At 40.0% G+C, this 26062-nt stretch overlaps 1 protein-coding gene across 7 annotated transcripts in view; it reads left to right on the top strand.

Moving 5' to 3' along the window:
* The window catches only part of nhsl1b (NHS-like 1b), a 96712-nt gene that overhangs the window by 43879 nt on the left and 26771 nt on the right, over positions 1-26062 (top strand). The window contains exon 1 of one of the 7 annotated variants that reach the window (XM_016671905.1): positions 1610-2037. The exons of 4 other annotated variants lie outside the window; for them this stretch is intronic. In XM_016671905.1, the coding sequence (XP_016527391.1) occupies positions 2022-2037 (16 nt within the window). In that variant the 5' untranslated portion in view covers positions 1610-2021. Of the gene's footprint in view, positions 1-1609; positions 2038-2383; positions 2482-10107; positions 10436-26062 lie in introns of those variants that run through there. 2 more of the 7 variants (XM_016671904.1, XM_016671900.1) reach the window with 2 other exon arrangements.

The following is a 26062-nucleotide window of genomic DNA, read 5'->3' as shown; positions in this document are numbered from 1 at the left end:
TTTTTTTTTTTTTTTTTTTTTTTTATTGACATGCTTAAAACCAAAGTCATTATGGCAGAGCACTTTCCAGTTAAAGTGGCAGCTTGATGAGGGTTTTTTTTTTTTTACGGGCTGGTCAGGTGGGTTTATTTAGGGATTTTACATGTGTTTTTAGTTTGGACTCTGTTTTTACGGTCTTTTCATGCTGACGGTCATGCTGTCACGCTTAGGCATTCACTCAGTGATCTGCCTCTAATTACTGACATGAGGTCAAGGCAGATGAGTCGGAGCCCACAGGCCATATTGACAAAGGCTTAGCTTGTTTATGAGAGCCACATACACCCAAAAAGGATGTTTCAACCCTTTAGTCACTAATGAAATAGTTCTGTTTTATGTTGTTTCTTGTAGTGTTCAAATAGAGATTCCTAAGAATTTTACCTGTACTCTGAATATTTTATATAACCTGGGAACTTAGAACACACAGTTGTTCTTGATTTATTTATTAATTTATTATTATTATTATTTAATCTGAAGTGCTTTTCAGTTGGTCTCTGGAGAGGATTGAGTCTATGAAATTCTCCAGAGACATTTGAGACTTATTGAAGTAACCATCACAAACAAACGTCCCCCATTCTGAATGATGTTGGGTTTATTAAGTACCCGACCAAAACTTGAAGGATTTTGGTCACATATTTAAATGATGAATAGCTGTGAAATCCCTGAGAAACAGTTGAGACTAAAGCCAAGATAATTCGAATACCAGCAGTTCATAATGTTTCCTTTATCTGGGAAAGAGCAGCTTAAAGAGACAAAGACCCAATTTCAAGGTGTCAAATTATGAAGTTGCAACTGTGTTGCCTTCAGTTATAGAAATGCTTTATATGTCAAACATAACGTAAAAGAAATTTGACATCGCAATTTGTCGTCTTGAAATTGGCCTTTGTCTTTCTAAGGAGCTTGACACTCCGTTGTCACAATAATCCTTCTCCATTGTGCCATTTACAAGTGTTGCTTGAATGAAAAGCTCAGCAGACGTGAAGTTCCACCAGGTTTTTGCTAATTGATGCTGCTGCTAGTCTGGAGGAACTGTGTGGGGAAGAGTCAAGGCAGGGGAGATGCTGTGTGAAGCGAAAGCTCAGCTTGGAGACTGAAGCTCCAAGGAGGAGCTTTGTGGAAATAGGCTGTGCTTTGTGTGATCAAAGCACGTGGGCATCCCTCAATTGTTGTCATGGGACATTAAGGAATTTCTCAAACATAATACATAATACTGCCCCTTTAATAAGCTTACTCCGTCCTCATCTTTGTGTTAAGTGGCAGTCAAGTTCGTAGGGCTTGCAATCTGCCGAGCTCGTGGCTGCAACTGATAACAAACAGTTGAATTGTGAGGATTAAAGCGATTATATTTGATCAGTGAACAAAAGATCAGTCTCAAACTGGGGCCCCCGTCTCACTGCAAACTGCTGACTGCCCAGATTCTCGTCTACAACCAATGTCCCAAACGCTTTCGCAGGGTTGGCGGGGTCGCCTTCTTTATGTTTTTTTCATGCTATTAAATTCATTTTAATTGAATTTGTTGACCTAATACTACGAGTGTATTACTTTTTTTTTATTTTTTTATCTTCATCTAGCTGCTTTAAAGAGACCAACACAGAAACTTGTGGTTGTTGAGTTTTAGATAGAGGCTCTGCTTTAATATCACATCCATCCTCTGATTGGGCAGGAATATCAGTGAGGGTGAGAGAGAGAGAGAGGGGTTGGTCTCTGAGCGGTTTCCTGCAGTGTAGAAGTTGGCCTGCTGCCACTCGGAGCGTGCACATGCGTGTGTGAGTGCGTGTGTGAGAGAGGAGAGAGGGAGGGAGGAGGGAGATGGAGCGCGGATCGAATATGTCAGGATCTGAGTGTCGGCGTGCGGACAGTTTGAGCGAGTGGTTTGGAGAAACGGGGAGAGGAGGAAGAGTGCACGACAGAGGATTACCGGGAAGAAAGGAACCAGAGGGAAGAAACCAGTGTTAGTTTATTGTTGCATGAGGAGGTGAAGGGACATGTTCTGTCTGAAAGGTAAGCGTGAGTTCATGACATCGAAGCTTTTGCTTTGTCCGCGTTTCTGCGAACAAACTTCTTGACTCTGTGAGACAAAGAAAAGTTAAACTCCCACCTCCCTTGCTGTCAGTCCTTGTTCCACATCCTTCCTTGTGCGCGTCTCTTTAGAGAAGGGGGGAAAAAAAACTCAGCTTCTTTGCCTCTCCAAGCACTTCTTTCTTTGTCCTGGTCTCTGATTTAGCCACATTAATAAACTTTATTCCGACTCTTTCCTTTCAGTTAACCATTCCCAACCTACACGCTCCTCGGTGTCATTTGAATTAATTACTCATGGTGTTCAAGAAGCAACAACTCGTTTTTTTTTTGTTTTTTTTTCTTTCATGTTGTGAGCTTGTTGACCACAGTAACAGCTGGTGAAGCAGCAGCTGCAAAGTGAAGCCATGTGTTGGTCATTACTTGATGGTAAGAGGAAACTAATTCGTGCTTTTTTTTTTTTTCTGGAACCTTTAAAATAGTTTTTTCCGTCTTTGTCTAAAAATGGAAGTTATACGATAACCTCGCGTAAAACATGTTGCATTTCTATGCATAACCATATTTATACTAAACCACAAACTGCATAGCGTCCGTTTCTTTAGCTTTTGAAGCTGAACACGTAATCATACACCTGATCGAATAACACATTATTATATTAAGAATATTTGTACGTTTATTTTAGTGTAAATACATGGAGAATAAACGCTGATTCAGGTCAGTAGAAGTTTCTAAGTGTTTATTGGTCAGAATCTAATGCCATTTTGCCCTCCTCTGTACAGAGTAAATTAATTATGAGCTGATATTATCATATCAGTCAGGCTATCTGCTAAGGTAGCCAGCCATCATCCGCTTAACAGAGAGTTTAAATGCATCAAATTGATAAGAGTAAAGTCTGGGTTTCTGCCGGACCTCAAATATAAGCCTGGTTTCCAACCCAAACTCTTAAATTTGTACATTTGTTCATCCATTGCTTCTTCTGTTTACAGAGTTCTTTTTCTTTTGTCCAGAAATGTCTTAGCCTCATTAATTCATTCCATGTGCTGTGAAATTAGGTCATTTAGCCCCGTTAGAAGGAGCTTAGTTGGATTTTCAACCTCTTGTGTGAGTGTTTTAGGGAAATGAAGTCAAAAAGGTTCTTGACTGACGGCCAGCTCCTCTGCCGTGGAAAAACGTGTATTTTAGTCAGGAAGGGATTTGAAATGAGGGATATCAGCTGCTGGATATTAGCTTTAACTTTCTTGAATTGTTTGAAGTGAAATGGAAGCTGTTGAGGTAAATTCATTATATACTATTCATAACAGTTTTAAAAGATAAGTCATAATGATCTAAAAAAAAAAGGTGTTAAGAAGTCTTGAATTTAACTTGCATAAACTCCTGTAGTTTCAACAGTGAATATTTCCAAACAACTCCGTTTTTTGTTTTGCTAAAAGCCGTCTTTCAGCCAGCTGACCTGCAGTGTCTAGCTACAGGTGGGGGAGGGGCAGGACTGTGATCATCTAAAACCTTGATACCAAAAGCTGACATATGGCCCAATGATAGTTTTACACTCACAGTAACTTTTAAACACTTCATAAGTCTGCTGATATAAGCTGATAAAACTGTTTCAGTAACGATCTGTGTGCTTTAAAACTACATCTAGTTTCTTTATGTAAGAACATAATGTTTATTTTGTATCTAACTTTGGAACAGCATCATAGACATGATAAAGCAAACTTCAAGAAAACCTTGAAACTAAAACTTGAATGACAAAAAAATCACTTCATTATAATACTTATCTATTGTTACTGATCAATCAATATGTTTCATCTTTCCATACAGTCTTAAAAACGCCCAAATAATGCTGGATGATATGTTTACCGGAACAAATCTGCTTTTAATTGACTGATTTCTGCTGTTTTTGCTATTTAGCAAATTCTTCCTCTGCAGCCATTTTTTTGGTGCCGTTTGTAGATTCACAGCAGAGAAAATTAGGTCACATAAACTGAACACATCAACTATATCTCTCGGTATCCCAGTTTTTCATCTGTGTGCACTAAATCATGCTGTGAAAGACAGTCCACAGAGATCGGGACTCTTAAAAAAAATGGACAGAAACAGATGTTGCACCATCACTGCCAATTTCATTTTTTTTTTTTAAGTTTCATTTTTTTACCGAAGCAGTGTTGATTGTGAACATTTTCAACCGTCACTTGGTTCATATCATCTGAAATGCGTCCAATTTGGCTTTTTTTAAAAATTATTTTTAGCTTCAAAACTCTTTAGCATACTGACCCAAATACTCTGCATCATGTTAAATTCTGTGATCCAACCACTAGATTACACAATTTGCCAGCTGCTGAATGATTGCTGATATTATTTAAACAAGCTCCCCCTCAGCTCTAAGGCAGATGTGACACTCTTCTGTCCGTGTTCCTGCACTCCCAGCTGCGGTCGGAGTGAATACCCATCTGTTTCCACCACCAAAACCAAAACCTCATATGAGAGCGTAAGCCCTGTGTGTGGGTAGATTTATGCTCCCCGATTCGGTTCAGCTTTTCTTGCGTTACATAAGTTATCTCGGGGCTTGAGCCCCAGTGGAGAACGTGAACATGGGAGGGGACGTGTTCGGGGGATTAGTCGAAGATGAAGATGTCACTCGGATGAGGAGGTTTCCTGTCGTGTGACGGCGGGTAGAGAAATTCTTCATCTCTGTTAGCGTCCCGTGAATATAAGCCCTGCTTGGAGTTCAACTGACCGCCTAGTTGCAAGTTTACTTAAGGCCGTCTTGGGCTCTGTCCAGTCCGCAAGAACATATTTTTGGCTGAGCTGAATGTGGTCCGCTGTGTAGCTGATCTCTTCGATTCTCTCTAATGTGTGAGAAAATGGAGGCCGTTGATGTTTCTGTTTAGAAAATGAGGCAGTGAAAGTGTAATCTAAAGTATCCTGAAGAATCTGTCCAGCTCACATTATGAACAGCAAAACAATCCAGACTCTTAACGAGATCACAGTTTATCACTGATCTCATTGCTGTGGAGCTTCATGCAGTTTTATGTGACCTGCCGTTTACAATATTAACCGACAACAAATAGTCAAAATATTAGGCTGTTATCTATAAAGTTTTGGTGTGTACATATCACTTTTTTTTTGTAAAATTAATGCTAAAATTATTGCTTTTAGTTCTAAATTTGTGTCAGTTTATGTATAAAAGCACTTTGTGTATGAAAGCGCAGGAATATGTATTGATTTCTTACTCGGACGAGCATTTTCAAGCTTTCTTCTTCATGAAATTACAGTTTGATTAGGTCAGCTGGAGATTTAATTCGAAGCAATCTGAACTGTTTAGCCACGTTTGCTGTTCAGTATGGAGGTGGCACCATCATGTCGTGTGGCTGATGCCAAATCAATGGTTCACAAAATGGATGGCAGAACAAAGAGGGATGACTCCCACTAAATATTTCAACTTTAGGTCACATTTCTAGCTAGGCTTTGGAGTGGAAAAAGCAGCCTACCGTTCCCAAACCCATCTAGTTTTCACCCAATATGCGGTAGGGTGCAATTCTTGTTTAAAACTGTTTCATCCTTCCAAGAAAGGATGAAAAAGAGACATTTTAATAAACTTTTAATGCCAGTCTCATTATAAAAACTGTGAATTACTGAAGAATGACATTTTATAAACTTCATTAAACTGTAGTTCTATACCTAGAAGAGTATTTTCCTGGCTGCATTTGAATCACATTTCACCTCGGCTGGAGCAACAAGTCTAAATTTGACCACTTGCCAACCCTTATTCTGGCAACCCCTTTAAATGTCCCGCTGTGTTGAGCTCTCCGAACATGTAAGATGGTGATGGACCCCCTCCCTAACCAAAACACCTGTGCAGTCCATGTCTGTAGAGGCTGTGACCTGTTGACCCCCAGCTGACCCATATCCTCGCCTTCTCAACGTGGATCACGGCGCTGATGGATGTTCTCACGCTTGATGTGACGGTGTGATTTTCTGCAGCGGACAGGAAGAAAGGAGGTGTGGAAATGAAAAGAGGAGAGGAAAAATATTTCTAGCAGAGAAGAGGGATTATACTTTAAATTCAGGTGAAAGGTGAATCCCTTTACATCTACAGAAATCACAAATATGATTTGTGATATAATGATTTTTTTTTTAAGTAAAATGAAAAAAAAAGTAAAACTAACATCTTTAAAGAGGAACTCTTAAAAAAAAAAATTAAATTAGTCAAGAAAATGCAGCTTTTGTTGGTAGCATTTTTGTTTTCTGATTGATCTTTTAAATGCACTTATTTTATTGGAACTGTAAACTTTTGTAGGGTGTTGCTGAGTTACATTTGGGAGATCTAAAATTAATCTGCAATTATCACTTGCGCCTTTTTTAATTATCTGTCTGATGAATGGTAGGCGGGTTTGGATGACGGTACTAAGAGGAAGTCTTTGATGAAACGGTGATCTCTGTAAACAAGTCGAAGCCCAAGAGGAAGATTTTGTTTTTGATCTGTAAACAATAGAGGCCGGAGTTCCTGTTGGCTGTCAGTGGGATCTGCAGGACCTTTTGTCCCCCCTGAATAGACTCACCAAAACAATAGTTTTTTTTTTATTGTAACTTTAGAAATTAAAAAGTCAGTAACGAGATCTTGTTGTATTTTTGTAAACTGAAACGGTAATTAAAAGGTACGGAAAAACTTTTCCCAAGTAGCGAGTGTGAAGCTTAGAGAGGCAGAGTGGGAAAGTGAACCGTGGGAAGACAATGGCCGACTCCCCATGGACGAGTGGAAGACTTCCCCAGACGGAGGACTTACTCAGCATGCAGGTGCTCCTCTCAGTCCTTTCAGAGACACGTGTCCATGGAAACCATTGTTTGTCTCCTATAGCCTTCCGCTCTCCCCCCTCCACTCACCCCCTTCCAAACACACAATATCTGTGCAAATGTGTGTGTGCGTCCACAAGAATGTAAAAACATGCCTATACATCCCATCCTAACCTAGGCTGAGCATTGCATCCTTCCAGAAGAGGACCCACAAGTATTCAGAGCCGCTAACGTGACCACTGACAGGAAGCGGATGGGAATCCGATCCTGTACACACAGAACCAACTAAATGATGTCCAATATGTGTTCAGTTGGTTGTGCGTTGATGGTTTGTTGTGCACAGTTGCATGCGTGTGTGTGCAGCTGGATTGAGGACAAGCGCAGTTCAGGCCACAGTCTTTGGACTGTGTTTTTTCACACTTTGTGTTTTCGTGTCTGTGTGCTCCTGTGCACTCCACGGTTTGTCACTTATAATTTGTGTGTGAGAGCACCATGGTTTAGGGTTTGGTTAATCGGCTTGTGTGTTGGCTGCCTCACCAAATGCTGTGGAAATGGTAACTGTTGGTAATGGGTGTTTTAGCCCCTGGTTTATCTGTGGCGGCTTTGGCACAGTGACAGTCACTCAGTGCCTCTTCCTTTTTTTTAGGTTCATGCTCTGCTGTAAAAAAAAAAAAAAAGAAAAAAAAATTAACAGGCAGTCACGGTCAGGTAATGACTCCCTGAACTAAAACCTCGTAGATTTTCTACAAATAAAATGGAGAAAACTGAACTAGTTTTGTAAAAATAAACAAATTCCAGAGACTCACAGAAATCTATTTGACTCTGAGGAAAGCATGTTTTCTGGAATATTTTAAGAGTTTTACAAGTTGAGATAGACTTCCCATGAGAATAAAGTAAATTTTAGCTTAAGACAGTTACTTGGGTGTCTTTGACTTTTAACAATAATTTAGGATTTAAGAGTGAAACTGAAAAAAAAATCAGTAGCTCTAGTCCTGAAACATGGTTAGCTAAATAGGTTACAGCAGTCTTCTAATATAGATTTTATTCACTGAAATGCTGAAGTTTATAAAGAGTGATAGGGTATTAATGATGTAAAATGAAATCGAGCAATACAATGAGTTTCTACAGTTGCTATTTTTATGAGTAATTGCATGTTTTTCATTATTGTGTAGACTTCATCTTGCATCTGATTGATTTAAATTTTTGTGTTTTTTGCAGAAATTCTTAGACTTTCGACTAATTGGCCTTTTTATTTGTGCCCTTTTTTCCACTCCAATTAGATATCATTAATTTTAAGAGAAACTGTGGAAATAGATGACTATTGAAAAATACTCTATAAGCTGGTGTGAAAAGAAAAAGACTAATAACCTTAAAAAACTGCCATTGTTTCTAAAATCCAGTTTGAAAGCTGAAACAGGTGGTTGAGCCTTATTATTATCTGCTGAAAGTCTTGCTCTCTTTTGCAGCCTGAATGAGCAACATAATTTTCTGGGCATGTTTGATGAAATAGTTTCTAAACACCTCCTTATATCTCTGTACTTCCCCTGACTTTTATTTTTAGCACCTAAGTGATACTGAAAGTCCTTGTTTTCAGAAGTAACTTCTAAACCCAAGAGCTGTGTGATGCATTCACCGATTCCAAAAAGATAGGATTATTGAAATTCATAGCTGCCAGTCATGCAAGAAATGATTTATTCTTGCATTACTGGAGATAGGTTATTTCTTCCTTCCATAAGTGATCTGCATATTTTGCCAAAGTAATGAAGGAAACATTTATACTGTTGTTCTTACTGTGTATGATTCCTCAGTACCTCAAAAAACTAAGATTACCATCAACCAGGATCTGTTTAAGCCACCACTAGGGGGAGACATTTGGCCACTAAATTCTTTTAGCCACTTTCCTCCACATTTTCCATTTTTCTATAACACATGTCCATGTCTACATGTCGGCATTTAGATGTTGTCCATCTAGATGTAGTTCTCTCTCACTTGACATAAGATTTGTTCTGGTGGTGGCTACTCTCACCCTGTTTGTTAATCTCTCAATATTTACTGACCTGCCACTTAACTTTTCATCTGGTGTCTGCTGTGCTTACACCTGTTTGTGTCAGACTTTCCAATCTGCTCTCCACATGGTGCTCCTCTGCAGCCTCTAAGGCAAAAGGGGGGAGGGCTTCAGTAATTAGTAAGTTTAAATTTCTGAGATTTTTATTTTTATTTTTATTATCTGTTATTTGGCCCAGGATAACATGTTTGCCAAATGTTTTCACGATTCTTCCTCAAGCTCTGCACGTTTGTGTTGAAGAATTGATGCACTTCATTACCAGCAACCTGGTGTCCATCTGTGTTTTATGTCTGTCACAATCAGAAGCTAGTAGTAAGGGTCTGGAGGCTGGATAATCTGGTTTTACAGATTAGAAAAGCAGCACAGAGGAGCAGCGGGAGGAGGAGGAGCTGAGAGGAGAGACCATGTGGACTTCTCTGGACAATGCTGCTGCTTTCTCAAATGGAAGTTGGAGGAAGAAGGGTGCTTGTGGATGCTTTTTAGCGGACTCTTCTGAAAGTTTGGATTTTCCTTTAAAGACACTCGCTTTTGGATAACTTCTTTCTTGAGCTTTGCGGATCTTTTTCTGTTTATAACGTGTTTTAGGACCACATTGCTTCTGGGAGGAACATAAAGCATGTCTTGACCACAGGTATTCTCAAATAACTCACTTCCACTGGGTTTAAAATATACTTTTGCTGTTTTAAGAGCATTGCAGAAATGCGCTGCGGTCAAATTTGTGGCTCACAACTCATGTTTTTGCAAGATGCTTGGATTCAGTCATCCCACTGACAGCTATGACTCAGTTTTCAACAACTTTGTGCTGCAATAGCGCTGCAAAATATTTGTGTTGGAGCTGATTCCTGTAATCGAACACCGTTCGTACCCACCACCCTCCCCGCCCCACGCCCTTTTTGTCAGGCAAATCAATTCAAGTCAATAGCATCCCTGAGAGGAAAGCAAAGACAAAAACGGTAGGAGGAGACGAGGTGAGGTGGGGGGGTGATAGAGTCCCATGTGGGTTTCAGAAACCCCTCTAGATCTCCATCCTATCCTCCTAGAAATGAAGGGGGGAGGCCTATTGAGGGTTTGAGTGCAGGGGGAGGTCTCAACCACATCACCTCCAGCAGAGGGTCCTGAAAAGGAGGCTTGGACAAGAAGGAGGAGTAGTCGGGGGGCTTAGGTCCTGGAGAGAAGGGGAGGGCAGGTGGCAGGGGGTTAGGTCTTGGTCCAGGATGATCACATACGTACAGTGCCTCTCATCTGAGCCAGCGGTCAGTTGCTGGGACAGAGCCTGCTATGAGGACCGGCCGGGCGGCAAGCGAACTCTGTGCTCTTTCAAGTCCGGCAGCAACATGGGGAACAGCCTCCAGGGTCAGGCCTGCCCCAGCCTCAGGACCCCCAAACCAGAAGGCTGCCTGCGCAAACGTCTCCTCTCCGTTTCAAAGGTGCACCAGAAGCAGGACTCGCTCTGGACGCCCAAACCACTGCTGGGACCTGTGGTTGAAGGGTCGCCGGGGAAAACAACAACCTGTCTGGAGGGAAAAGGTACAAAATTAAGAGATGACAACTTTTGTCATGTAGGTCTTGTCGAGCAACACTTTAAAAGAAAGCGTTGTGATTGCGGTGCCTTCTGCTATCTGATAGCTGCCTGTAGACCTCTCATGCATTTGATATGGGAGATAATTTAGCTTCTTCTGCAGATTTCTTTGAAGTCACTGAACTTTTTGAGGGAAATAGTTGCACACCGTTTGTCAGAGCAACGGTCACAACACATGGAGGAGAAGCCTTCCAAGCTGGGCTTTGTCTCTTCCTATTAGCTGATTTCCATCCTCCTGTAACTGAGTGATCTGTACCGTCTGTTGTTGAGTGTAAATCTGTGTGTGTGTGCGTGTGTGTGTGTGTGTGTGTGTGTGTGTGTGTGTGATTCTGTATGATTTGCTGGATGTCCTTTGTTGGATGGGTGTGGATTGTGACTTTGACTCCAGACATCTTTACCCACTGGTAATGATTGGATTCATCCAGGCAAAACTCAAATGACCCTCACTAGAGGCTTGCTTAAATACTGTTCATAATGCATGAAGTTTTTTACTTGGGATTCTAGTTTTGTATACCTGCCTTTAAAATTTGCTAATGTTAACATTCTAGGTACAATCCGTTGCAAAAGTATTCATACCCATTGAGCTTCACAATATAACCGCAAACCTCTACAGTTATTAGCCATGCACAATCTTGGAAGAAACTCTCTTGGAGGTTGCAAAAAAAGTTGAGTGGAGGTTCAGCTGCTATCAGGACACCAACTCTAACACTCAGAGCTTCAATTTATTAGTTTGGATCAAAGCATATCCAGGTATTGGAATGACCCAGTCATAGTCCAGACTTAAATCCAGCTGAACGCATCCCAAATCCACCCCATTCAATCTGATTGATCTTGGTCTAGTTGCAAAGAACAACGGGCAAAACCTTTAGTCTCTAGATTATGGATGAAATAATGATACAAAGGTATCTTTATCTCAGTATACCTGTACTACCTGGACGGCAAAAAATGTTGCGTAATCACTTAAGAACCATGCCTCTAGACCCTCTGTGACTGCTATATATTAGGAAACAACTCCTGTAAAAATATCGACTCAGGGGGCGGGGGGGCTATAATGACTAAGTGCATTGGTCTGTCACATAAACTACTAATAAAACTGAAGTTTTTGTAGTTGTCGTGCGACAAAATGTGAAACTTCTGTATCCAGCCATGCACGTATGACATGCATGACTGCGTGTCACTTGGGACACATGACTGAAGCCGCTCCACTGGGTGTCCACCCCTGGGAACAGGACATAATGGCAAGCAGCTGGAGGTGATGGGCCAGGCACGCAGAGATGTGTGTAAGAGAGCTGACAGTTCCAGGGGAGATGGAGCTGACACCCGGTTCGGGTTATGGAGGTGACCCACTTTCACCTCTGTCACTACATAAAGGAACCATTACAGAGACATGATGGGGTGGAATGAAATGCCTTTGACTTATGTCTAGACTTCTTTTGTGTACTGTACAAAACTCAAAACACCAAATCTCTGTGAATTAAAACATCGAAGCTGTGCTGAGCAGGATGTGTTGTAACTTTAAATCACTTTTTCTTTTTGGCTCTTTAGTTTGTCCTTGCACTTTTTGTAACTGTAAACTACAATTAAAAAAAAAAAAAGTCTGAAGCTTAACAACGTGCTGCCAAGCGACCATGAAACGTCCTCACGATCACTTGGGCTAATGCGCCCTGACAGGTCAAGATGTAGCAGCCTTTGCTACTGTATTGTCCCTGCTCTCAACATTTAATCAGCGTCCAACTGCTGGATTAATGATCCCCTTAGAGACAAACTCCCCCAGACTGGAACTTGGCTAATTCGTTCTTTGTTCACATTTGCTTACTTGATTTCATGCTGATTTATCGTTTTCGGTTTTCTTAGTTCTTTTTCTAGAAAATTGTATCTTTTTGTTTTACAGGAGAGTTTATGGCTTAAAATTCTAGTCAGATTTCTTTAAACCAGAAATATCTTTCTATTCTTCTCCAGCTCTTTTCTGGAGCAGCTGTTTGACAGGATCCCCCATAAACCCTCGTTGGAAATAGGCAGGGTCAGTTATTGGCCAATGAAAGCAATTGCTCCCTGGGGAAGGGCACCTGAGAGAGGTCAGGCTTATGGAGTAACGAGATGAGGCTAAATGAAATGGCTCTTGACTCTTAGAATGGGGGGAAGCTTGGCTAAAATCCAGTTAAGGTAATATGATTTTGGTTGTGGGAATTGGAAAGGGGGTCTGACTGCAGCTCTTCATCATAATCTCCTTTTGTTTGTTTCCTAGACACACAAACATAATCACTTTATCATCATTTTTAGCATTTTAAAATAAGAATAGAACAGCTCAATTGGAAGCTTTTCACAAATGTATCTTCAGCAATTCAGCAAACATGGACACTTTTATGACCCCAAAATGGAAGATTCATCCGTTCATTGTTTTTTCCTGACCTAAGTAGTGTAGGATTAGTTGTAAATGGCTCATAAACGAACAATGAAATGTTAGATTCCCCTGCAGAACTCAAGACCTAAATCCAGCACATTCTCAGAGACTGATGAATACAGACAAGTGCTCACTTAGCCTAAATGTGCACGGCAGCCATGAATAGCAGGTTGGAGGTGGGAGAACAATGGAGTGGAGAGCATGACACATAGCTTAATGAGATAAAAGAAAAGGGGATTTCTCACACACACACACACACTTTAAGGATTTGGGGGTCAGAGGTTGGTTTGGGTCATTCAACTGTGAAATGGGTGAAGGCTGTTTTTCTTCAAAGCAGCTGTGTTTTCCTCAATTTTTTCTTTTTTCTTTTTTAGTCTTCAATGCTTCAACTCTGTTAACTGGATTAATGTGTCATTTTTTTTACGAGGTAATTTACTATGACTATAAAAACCTCTGGTGCTCCAATAATCTCAGGTGAGAGATAATCACCGAATCCTGGAAGAGGTGCTTTAAGCTCAGTAACCTTCATGGGGAAAAGCTGGTCAGTTATCAGTCAATGGGTGCCAGAAAAAAAATTAGCTGATAAATAATGGCAGAGATTTTTTTTAATCATGTATTTTTACAATTTTGACCTCTTGATAATTTTTTAGTTAAAAGTTATTACACAGCTGAGTTTTTCAACTAGCTTTAGCGTCTGTTAGCATGAGTGAGACCAGCGTAATTATGTCTCTGAAGACAATAAAAACCCTTCACTTAATTTTGAGATTTCCAAAAGTATTTCTAAATCCAATATGTTCCATAACAGAGGCTGGAAGCTCCAAAATGTAAAAACTAAAACTCCATTCACCCTTCCTGTTATCTGCAGAAATTCTTGTTCTTTCTTACTCATTCACACCATGAATGAACAGAAGACCTGTCTAGATGTGTCACAGAAAATTGTTTTTTCTTAAATATCTTCTAATACCACTTTTCTTTCTCTGGCATCTCTTGGGCACTGTGTGCTGTGTTTTATAAATTCCCAACCAGTAAGTCACTGGTATGGCATTCCCAAAACACTGTATTTTGTATTTCACTCTTAGAAGTTCTGTTTGTTTTATTAGACATCTTTTTGGTATTGAAGTTGATAGTTTTAACCTTAGAAATGGGAAAATCTGGCTCCTGGGTACAGGTTGAATGTAGCATTAGTTCTCCCTGGTTGCAGAATTCACGTTATTTGCACATGAGCAGCAGTAATAGCTGTACAAAGAAGCAGTTTGTTTAGTCTTTTGTTAAAAATTAGATGTTATTGATGTTTCAGAAGTAAAACATGTCCCTTCATCATTTGATGACTTATTACAACAAATCCTATCTGACAGTAGGTCTTCAGAGTTGGAATTTAAAAGAGTGGCATAACCATGATGCATATTTTTTAAAATTGAAAAGTAACTAGATTTTAGGCAGTATTTACGTATTATGGCAGATTGTAACTGCGAACTACCGTTTACCGTTTTGTGTTAAAGCTTCATGTATCCAGTTTAACAGGTTTTATCGTTTTATGTCTGAACAAAACCGCAACTTCCCGACACTGACCAGCCCAAGTACCTCGTCAGATGTTCCATATAATTTTAAACTCGTATGTGACGGGATGTGTCGCACTTGTGGGTTTTTGTTATGAACGTGAGTCACTGATAACGAACGTGTCTGGGCTCAGCTGTGCTCTTCATTCAGGAGATTGAACGTGATGAAGGAGACGTGATGAGTCAGCAGTATCACCATGAAGGGATCAGGTGTCGCAGAGACTCTCGGCCCCATATGTTTTACAACGGAGTTTTACTTGGTGATATGATTATCACATCAGGACATAACAGCCAGATAATCACTGGGATCTGCAGGGACCTTTATCCCATTATTGATTAATTTAGACAGAGGATTGAGAATGGGAGAGCCGTGACAGAGCAGATGGTTGCACGTTTTTCATTTTTATAAAGATATCAGATTACCATGACAATGGTACCCTTTGGTTTATGTTCTAGTGTTTCTAGTTGTTGTCTTTACTCACTCACTGAACATCCCGTCAAGGTTGGGTTTCCTGTTAACTTCTCTCTGGTATTTGGAGCCACCTGGTGGTGTAATTGTGGAAGAACATCAAAAATGAATTTGAGCTCTTTAGAGTGCAACTATTATTTTCTTTTTCTGCCGTCTCATATTTCTCTTATCAGACTTGAGTTTCACGGCATTTTTTTTTTTTTTTTTGGGGGCCGGCCAGGCCTCTTTTGTTAATTAAAAAAGATGGCTGCCAACTTTGCTGATAAGACGTCCTGTCATTTTGTTAGTCTCATAAGCTTCGCACATGAGTTAGATTAAATAAAGCACATTAATCGGCATGCATGCACATTCTGTTAAATAGATTTTTAATCCGCTGCCGATGAGCTAGGCAAGTTTTTTTTTCCAGGCCTCTCTTCCAACTCCAGCTTTCGCCTGCTGAAATCCCACACCAGTCTTAATCAAAAATCTAAGCGAGCGGTGGTGCTGGCTAAGCGTGCTTAATCACTGGCTGCACAGACCTCAGTCGCAGCTCATTTCTTTAATGAGAGCTGCTATAAGCGGGAGATTTCTCCACCTCATGCTGCTTTGAGTCTGGTCCGCTGACGTTTGTAGCCCCGCTTGCCCTGATGAGCTGCCTGTTGCCTGTCTGCAGCTTATTCTATTAATAGTAAAAAAAATATAAAAAAAACCGCATGCATTGGTAATGTTTGGGTATTTCCCCGGTGCAGAATTAAATCAATCGCATGGCTTATGATCAAATACTGAAGAACATTCCAACTAATCCGAGAGTACACATTTAACCAGCTCCATCTTTTATTTCTCTTTATCTACTGGTGTATCCCCAGCTTCAGTGCTAGACCCCAGTTAGGTCCCAGTCAGCTGGAGGCTTCCATTGAGCCATTCAAAGCCCAGTGGAGCCTCTGAAAAGCTCATGTCCCCCCATAGAGACTGATTATAAAGGAGAGAGCGAAGGGACATGGAGGAGAGAGAAAGTGATTTTAAGAGCCTCTTTAAATCTGTTGCCTTAATGAGTTGCCCTCACCATGGCAACATCTTTTATTGGAAGGTTTTCCCTGCGTATGTGTGCATATTTGGACTCGGGACGCAGACAAAGTAGAATGTAGAAACAAGGCGAGCTGCAGCAGCCTCTTTATTTGTGCGTCCGCAGGAGACAATTAGCTGATGATGGTGGTATTTCTTTTTTCTTTTCTTTTTTGTGTGAAAATTAGCTAAACTTGTTGATTGTTTTGCATGAAACTAACCTGGGTAGCGCTTCAAGTTATTGCTTATTCTCACCAGTAGGTGTCATAAGAGTACAGACAGACGAAATAATCTGAAGCTTCAAAATCTGTATTTAGTAATCACTGTTTCATTCAGTCGTTTCAATTAATACATTTGCAGAATATTTTATAAGGGAAAATTAACAGATTGAAAATATAACAAGATAGAATTATGTTTTCATTATTTCCCCTCAGGCTCTGAGCGCCCATTTATCTACGCCTAAAAGAGCCACATGAGGTATTTAATTTGGAGTGATGTTGGTCTTAAATTTTTTGGAATATCTGATAAGGGAGCTGTAATCATTTCCCCAGAGTCCCATTAGGATGGGGGCCGCTCTTTGCTTCCAAGAGAGGTTTACGCTCTCAATTAAAGCCTCCGTCCAACCTGTCCATTATTGCCCAGATGGGACAGGAGGGGGTGGGAAGCTAAGATGGATGGGAAGCGGGAGGAGGGAAGCATGGGCGGCTTTTTGAGGAAGGAGGGGATTGATGGGGAAGAGAGGGAGGGAACGCACAGATAAGTAGATTTCGGGGTCATGCTTTTTTTTAACCCTCAGACGAGGTCTAAACACGGGATTATCATTGGTAGAGGTCGAGGTTAACGCATGCATGTGCTCTCATGCACACCTCTAAATAGTGAATTCCTAAATTTTCACATGACAGATCTACTGCAGAGGCACGGTATGTCTGTAAGTGTTGCATAACTCTACAAATTATCCTAGGACCACAAAGCACGACTTTAAATAAGTAACAGGGATTACAACACACAGTTTGCTCATATTAGGTCAACTGATCCTGGTCAGTTTATTTTGAAGGATGTTATATTTAAGTTCTTTGGTGGGTTATATTGTAAATCAGCAACCAAAAACTGGAGATAAAAGGAGGCATTCATATTTGAAGTTTAACTTTTTGAGGTCAAAGAGTCTCCTTATCGTCACTCTAAGTTTAAAATCCCTTCACCGATTCAAGTCAGAAATCTAGAATTGGTTACCCCAATACATTATAATTACACACAGTCAGAAGAACTTTATTAGAAAATGAAAATATTTAATTCTAAATCTGCCAGGGGTATGAATAAAATTGGCTTTTACTGTATACTTTGTGTATTTATTGCATAATTCAGCCAACATTTGACCAATCTCGAACTAATGCGAAACCTCCTGCCCTCCTCTTTTTTTTTTGTGCTTTCACTAAATTCGTAGACCTTTAAAAAAAAGTGAAATGGCCCTTTAGATTTGGTGGAACCTTCTTTAAGGTTGAGGAAGATCATTTACATTTGAGCTCACCGACTTGACCTTCACCCAAGGGCATGCATGCCTATGGAAGACACTCTCTTGTCTTTGTAAAGCTGTGTTTAAATATTCATGCATGCCTATCAATATTATGAATATAGTTTTTGCACATCGTACTGATTGGAATGCTAACCAAAATAAGTAGAACACAAGAAGAAACAAAAGTTTAGCCGCAAAGAAGAACTAAAAGTTTCTGAAATTAATCCTCAAAATAATTGAGGATTGCGATTTGACAGCAAATCAAAAATAGTCGACATGAAACAGCAAAGTCCTGGGGTGGAGGTAGGAAGGGGCAATATAAGATATATGACATAATCGGGGTTAGGGACTGGGGAAGGAGTGAATCGATCAGAGCTGATTTCAAGTCTTATGTCTCATCGAAGGCTGCAGAGTTTATATTTTTCTCCCTAATCTTTATGGAGAATAGGTGATCTTCGTAACACTTTCTGCGATGCACCGAGAGATGGCACTGACTGGATCAATGTTGCAGGTCTGATGAGCTGTGTCAAACGCAGTCATGCATTATGATAAAAAAAAAAAAAAAAAAAAAAAAGAATCGATGCCAGCCACCAGAGCCGGCATCCAGTCTCATATCCAGCCCCTCTAGTTGTGTCCCCATTGTCGGGCGGATTGTCTCGCCCACTTCCTTTAGCTGTGATTGTCGGTCATTTATTTTTGTTTCTGATTGTTGATTGGACGGTTTGTTTTTTGCAGTGGGCAGCGCAGTGGAAAGTGAGATCCATTGTGAGAAATAGGTCAAAGCATGGGTTGCCAGCATTTCTTCTCTTGAAGGAAAGCTATAGATGAAACACATGCTGACATTTTAAGTGGTGCGTGGCTTTAATCCACCTTCCAGTGGTGTCCTTATGCTTGCCTGATAGAAACATGTTGCCAGGGTTTTCCTCAGCGTGATACAGGCTAGCTCCAGGCGGCTTGTTGGGTTGTGCCCTTCAGCTATCGGAGCCACTTAACCTAAATTAGCTCGGCCTGTCTCTGCTGTCTCAGTCTAAATTATAAAAAAAAACAAATGCTTTTGCATCAGCAGGAGCCGAATGTTTGCGGCCATGGCAACATGCAAAGGGGCCTCATCCAGTTGAAGTGTCATTTAAGTAAATAACAATCACTTATCAGGCTTCTCTCCGTCAAAGGATGGGATTCAACTCAAGTACTTTCAACGGCTGGACGAGTGTAGAAAAATAAATTAGTATGAAGAAGTTTTTGTATTTGCAGACCTAACTCCTAATCACGTCATTTAAATGTTCCATCTGTACATCCAGCTATGGGTCTGTCTCTGATTTTGGCATGTTATCCATTTCAAGCCTGACAATAGTTACATTTTTAGTTTAAATTCAGGATTTTTTTTATTTTTTTTTGTATTCATCTCATCAGGAATGACTGAAAACGGCAAGCTAAATTTGTGTGGACCGCAGCAAGTTCTGCACGACGTATCGCTTCTTTTTGTCTACGGTCGGATTCATCGCATTTCAGGTGTGACGTTAATTATAGAATTGAATTAATGATTGTTTGGTGCTGTGAAGGAAGAGGAAGGGAACACAGACACACAAAAACCCCCTCAGGAGAGGAGAGCAGACGGACCTGGTGCTGAAATGTAGGGCAGGAAACCAGGGTGGAATCCAAAATATTGTTTTATGTGTGCGGCTGTGTGAAAATGTCAGGGTTGTTTGTGGGCACTTTCAATGTTTCTTCCCTCCACCTCTTTTTTCCCCTGAAACCACAGTCTTCTATTTTAACAGGACAAACCGATAAAGAATATATATTAATACATTTGAAGCACAATGGTGCTGACCTCCTTATATTATCCAGGCTCATGTGTCTCATTCTATGTTGTTTAAATGCAAAAATTGCTGCAGGCACTTACTCACAATTGCGCAATGACGTTCACGTCCATCTACAGCCTCATAAAGATTGCTTTATGCCAGTCTAATGCAGAGTAGTCATCTTATGTCATAGATTTTACCCTCAAAACCAGAATGTGGTTATTGATGTGGCTGATCCTCAATGGAGTCACCGGAGAATCAGAAAATCCGAGAGTCGATGAGAGTGGAGACAACATGGCTGGATGGTAAAGGATCCTATTGTAATCGCAGGGTTGTGTTACTGCAGTGGTGTTAAAGAATCACGTCAAACATGTCGTTCAGGTCTGCTTATGTGGTGGAGGAAAATATTGATGGACCCATATTTTATCACAATTCATTTTAGAGCAATGCACTTGTGTCTGTTAGCTGTGTTTCGTCTATTAAAATAATTACCTGCTTTTTGTGTGAATGTTTGGTCCCAGTGGTGCCACTCAACCAACGAACAGGAGAACTATTGCAGGAGGGTAATTGGCCAAACGTCAGAAAGTAATCAATACATTTAAATCCCCTCTATGAAACTTAACTAAACAAAGTAGCCCAATTGTTGTTTTAACTAGCTTTACTGATTCAGTGCTTCGTTTATATTTTTGTCCAGTTAGATTGACTTTTTGCTGCTGTTCATTCCCACACCTGGTCTTGATCGTAGAGGCCAACGTGCTTACTATAAGAACATAGTGAGGAAAATATGTGTTACTCACAATCATGTCATTGCATTATTTAAGAAATATAATTTCACGTTTTCCTGTAAATGTTAGTATTTTTTTTTTATTTAGTTTTTTCTGTCATATTGTGAAATTCGAATGTCTTCTTGTTACCCAAAATAAAAAGGGAAGTGAGACAAAATAGTGCGCAGTAAATGTCATCACCAAGCTCGAGGGTGGTAGGAATCTTTAGAAAAATTGTTTTAAACTGAGGACGAAAGATTGACCATTGGCAGACGCTATTGAAATGTCACACCAAAAGCTAATATGCTGAAATGTTTTGTTTGCACTCTGTCTGTGGAATCAAGCTTTAATGGTAGGGCAGAACATTTTTCTTTTTATTTAGCCAGTAATTACTGGACCACTGGTAGGCCTGTGTAGATGGCATTAAACTTTAATCTCCAGATGGTCAATCTAGTTATGCACGACAGAAAAAAAAAAATGTCCTTGTGCCTCTTGATAACATAACAGACGTCTAGAGTTTTGGCTTTTGCTGTTTTAGTTTTAGCTCATAGTCCTGTCAGCGCTAAGCCAGCGAAGTAAGATGGCAGGTGGCTTAAAACGGCGTTGCCAGGGACAGTTGGCTACAAATGCACCATGACGGGGTATTAGATGTCTTAAATTAGCCACATGACTGTCACATAGTCTGAAAGCTCCAAAAATCCATCAGTCTTCTTGTGAAACAACAGCATTTTAACTCCCTGGGTTGCTCCTTTATCCCGCTGAACATTAGGAAACAAAAGCAGGCCTTTTAAGTGAATTTGCAACGGTTGTGCATCTTGTCATTTTTCCGATTCTCCTGCTGATTGTTTTCAACCTTGTTTTGGGAGATTTCATTTTAGACTAAACAGTTTGACTTTTTTGCCTGTCCACACAGTCAAACGGAGATAGCCCCATCCTCTGTCTGCTCTCAGTGCGCCCCCCCCCCCATGCCTTTTCATCCTGGTTTGAATTTCAAAGGAGTTTGTTGAGCGTTGGGGTCGGACACTGGAGGAGAGAAAATTAGACATGACTGCAGAGCATGCTGGGCGATGGTGTATGTTTGTGTGTATGCCTTCCTCTGTGTATTTTTTTTTTTTTATTCAATCCAGATCTACAAATGGGTGTTTTGGATTCACACTTTCATCTCTTCTTTTTTTTTTTTTTCCCCTCTACTATACACCCCTGACTTTTCCGTCTGCTACCTTTATCTCATCTTTCTTTTATTTTTAATCTTCAAACATCTACCTTTTCAGTCGAGCTTTAGATCTGAGGTCCTACCACATCAAATGATCTCTCAACTTTTATTTGAATCCTACTTCACCTCCTGCGTAATTCTGCTCCTTTTGTATTTCGCTTTGATTTTTCACCTCGTTGGTATTGTGTGGTGTTTTAAAAAGGCATCTTGAGGATGAATGCACATTAAGTTTTTGAGAACTCTGCAGTGTTAGGGTAAATACAGAAAATACAGCAACGTACCTGTCACCACATCAAAACAGCTTAATGAAACCACACAAACACGGAGAACGCTGGTCCGATCATGTTTGCAACGTTGGTTGTAAAAGGAGGGCGTAGCTAGCAGTTTGTCTTTCAAATGTGAAGGTTTTTTTCTCATGGATCACAAAAGAAGAGCTGCTTATAAAAGGTGCCCCCCTCACCCCCTGCCTTTCAACAGAGAACACACACACATGCTGACTTGGTTCTTCTTTCTCTTCTTCTTCTTTTCACCTTAAATCAAGAGTTTAAGCTGCAGAAACCTTATAGAAATTTACACTTTGTACCAAAAATGTTCACACAGAACCTCCCAGAGGATCACGGTTTCATTTTAACTGCTCTTTGTCGGCTGCTTTGGGAAATAAAGAATCCAATTTTTGCTTCTAAAATGAATTGTGTTCCTTCAATTTTCAGCAATAAATGCATCAACACCAGACGTGTACTTTGCTGCACTTTTTGTGCTAGATACAAATCTGATAAAGATTAGCTTTGCAGCAAACATGGATTTTTGTCATCTTATAAATCTCACATTTTCAGCTTGAATTAAAACTGAAAACTTTATTAAATCACCTGCGTGTTTCTCTTGTGTGTGCTTTAGTACATTGGAAAATACAGAACTTAAAAAAAATAAAAATAAAAATCTTGTTTAAGAAAAATCTCAATGAGTGCATCTCTAATTTTAATCAAGTTATGCTAAAACATACTATTGTCAGGCAGAAGGATGAATGCAAAATGCTTAAGGTGAAGAACTGAAGATACCAACTGAAATACATGGAAAAGTTGCAGGAAACAGGAGAGTTGAGATGAAAATATTGGGTTTGCTGAATGAGAAAATTTCACTCAAGTGGGTATGGGAGTGTATATAATTAATGTGTTTGTGTGGTGAGGTGTGGTGTGGGAACTTTACCTGATGGTAAAATCATTAGTGTTGGGCGGGAAGCTTTCAGCACTTGTTTATTCAGCCGAGTCTGTCTGTCACCTCGCCTTCTGTGTGTGTCGGGTTTTAGTGAAAGTTGGTGTTAAAAGTTGAAATTTTCTAACTGCCCTTTTTTTATTATATGTAAAACTGCCTGCAACAGCAGATCTGCAAAGACTTTTCCACAAGTTTTAGTTCATGGTTTAATTCATTTATTTTTTTTTTTTTTCATTATGAAGGGTGAAAAAATCTTCAAAAATGTTGTTTCGGTCTTAGTTTCCAATGAGGGTATTGCACTTCCAGAGGAGAGGAGATGCAATACTTTTTTCTTTCTTTTTATTAGATCAATGTTTTTTTTCCATAAATGTTCTCAGACCTGCTTCTAGAACCTTATCACATTGAACTACGTCCATTGCATCGATCAGACGTTTACAGTTTCATCTCCTCTACCGTGATCATGTCATGTTACCTCTTTAGTGCGTCTCACCCCTCTGACTCATTGCTTATATATTATTCATGTCTTCCTTTATAGCAGTGAGAGAAGCAAAGCGATCGTGTTTCTACTGAGCCTTACTATTTAGCTCTCATTCAGATTATGTGGAAATGGAAAACTGCTAGTGAACAAATAAACGCTTTGCGTTTTATGAATTATTGATTTTCATTTAAAACATATAGAGGCAATGTAAGAGAAATGCAAAACAGCTTCATGTGTTTCTTTGGTATAGTCACTGCTTTGGTTAAGTCTATGTGATGAAAGTAGTTGGGGTTTTTTAAATTAAAGTGCAAGAAAATTAAAACTGCTCTCGCACTGATGCAAAATGTAGCAGGAAATTTTAGTTTTTTTTCTGCAGGAGAGATAAAGACGTGCAAGGTTTGAGCCTTAGAGGGGATTCACTAGAGAAGAGAGGAAGGTAAAATCAATAGCACTCGAGTACATTAGCTGTCATGAAAGCACTTGAAGAAAAGGGGGAAAAAACTGGGATTTGTGAAAGGAGATGGCAGGAGGGACTGGACTCAAAGTGGTTCAGGCCGAGCTGAAGGGTTTGAAGGATCGGCTTCACTCACTCTTCGTTATTAGGAAAGATGCTGGGAGACGTGACGAGGTTTGTGCCCGTTTAGACATCAGATGTTACAGCTTTATTAAGCTCCTTAAATTGATAACTACTTTAGGCAACAGTATGGAAAAGCGTGGAAGTCACTGTAAGACGAATCCATCTGTCCGTCCGTCCACACAACCGTCCAACCATCATCTGTTTTCCATCCAACCGTCCAACCACTATTTTCCGTCCCTCAGTCTATCTGTGCGTCCGACTGTCCATCTGTCGTCTAGTCTGATTTTTTTTTGTTCCTGCATTTAAAACATGACTTTTGTACAAATATCTGCATGGAGAAAAGTTTTTATACATTAAAAGTTGTGCTTAAAATACTAAAAAAACATGCAGAAACTGACAGATTTTAGACATGGTCAGGAACCTCCACAGAGGTCAAACGGTTGACGGTCACACACCCATAAATACATCCAGCAAAGTGTGTGGTTCGGTTTCTCCAACAAGGACACTTTGAGGTTTGTGCTGGGAAACCCTGGGATTAAACCACCGACCCTCCGACTTGTAGACAACTGTTCTCCAGGCGGGCCCGAATGTGAGAGACATTGTCCAGCTGCCTCTGCCAGGTTGACGGGGAGATCCAAATGGGGTGTGAAAACAAGATGGGAAAGACAAAGAAAATACGAGCCCAGCGACAGGAGGAAGATCCATGGTCCTTCATTGGTCTTTGCCTGGTCTCTGTTGCCGCAGTAAATCACTGAGACGTTAAGACATTGCCTCTCACTGATTTCTCCCTCTTTCTTTTCATCGCCAACTTTTGACATGACTGCGTTTCAAGTATTTAAAGATGGCAGCAGTGTTGCCATGGGATATGATGCTAAAAGGGTTTTTAACACACAACTGCTAAACAATTTAATGAGCAAATTTAAATGCCTTCCTGTCACCACATTTTTTTTGAAGCGCCTCTGGTTTCAGTTGGAGAAGAAATTCAAGATTTAAGCTTTTCCTGAAATTTTCCTGAAAATCATTGCAAGTAATTTTCACTATTTGTTGACTAAACTGATTGGCTGTGTGAAAAAGAAAAAAGGATTACAACCGCTTACGCTTTTATAATCTGAATTTAGTAAATGTCTAAGGACTAATATTAATAGGACTCCCTTTTAATAACATTAATCGTATTAATCTGTTTTCTCCTTCTTTTTTTTTTTTCCTCGGCCTTAGGGTTTCCAGACAGTCTTTAGGCTTCCTTCATATGCTGCTTGGAGTATGAACAGATGAAAGATTTATAGTGTTTGGGCTGGGCTAATGTGGGGGCTTCCATTCTTCAGCAAGGCGCAGCAGATGAACGTATGAATGGATATCCCTAATCCAGGAGGTGGCCTAGATTCGAAGATTCGCTCCATCAGCAGATAGAGATGTTGACCTGACTGTCAGACAGTGGGTGCGTGCTTGTTAACGCCTCCTGCAGAAACAATAGGCCCTCTAATGACAGAAGCTGCTTGAGCTCGCGTCTGCATAAATTACACTAATACTGTACGCGTGCCGAGCATGGTGAGGTACAGTGTACATGCATGAAAGGTTATCAGCAAAACACGAAGGTAACATTATTGCAAAGATCTTAATGCTTCCACGCTGCTCGCTGTCTAAAATAGGGTTGTGTATGGTTATTTAGTAATGCATTGATTAAGTCATATGATGCAGAATGTAAAGTTGTTGTGATATTTTCAAAGTTTCAAAGAAACCTAAGGACATATCCAAATATCAGATTGTTTTTTTTTTAAGTCTGATTAAATGCTTAAAGTCCAGCATTACAATGATGTGAGACATCAAAGTTGTAGTCAAGAATGTTTTCTATAGCTCAGCATTGTACAAGCTTGGTTTTAACTACCCAACTCTTAACACTGCAAAATCAGTCTTTACTGGTTGTGTGCGAGCTCAGATTTTTGTAGATTTTTTGTCTTACCTATGCTGATTTTAGCCTATTTCAATTCATTTTTAAAGACCATAGATGTCAGCCATCATGCATCAATGGCGACCGTACAGTTTGAGATCTCTTTAGCATCTCGTGTTGGCAATTAGTGCAATTAGCGCCAACGGCATCGCCAACTGTAAACATCTGTGTCGGTGTGCGCAGTCTGCAGAAGGTAGACCCTTTTCTTAACTCTGAGATTTTCAATCCAGCATTTTCAATAGCAAATCGAGGGTCAGTCTTCTTCACACAATAACAGCCTCCACGCTGTAAATAATTTATGGTGTTGGCATTCTTCGTTGCTTAATACAGAGAGGTGTCTTGAATTATACAAAACAAGAATTACAGATTGTGTAGAACAGCATGAAGATACTGGAGAATGTGTTTTCTTTCTGGTTAAGGAGCGTCTTATTGGGATTGTCATTCCCTGCTCAGTTTTTTACAGCCACTTGATAATTTTAACTAAATTTGGGTCACTGAATTGTTGGCTCATTACGCATTTTTTTTTTTGTTTTTTTTTTTTTTTTATTAGTTTAATGATATGAAACTCTGAAATTACAGGGGCACTCGCTGATGTTTTCACTAGCTTTCTTTA

The sequence above is a fragment of the Poecilia formosa genome, unplaced genomic scaffold (assembly GCF_000485575.1).
Source record: "Poecilia formosa unplaced genomic scaffold, Poecilia_formosa-5.1.2 Scaffold53, whole genome shotgun sequence".
Lineage (NCBI taxonomy): Eukaryota > Metazoa > Chordata > Actinopteri > Cyprinodontiformes > Poeciliidae > Poecilia > Poecilia formosa.
Note: the sequence above shows the minus strand (reverse complement) of the source record. Positions and strands in the feature narration are given on the sequence as shown.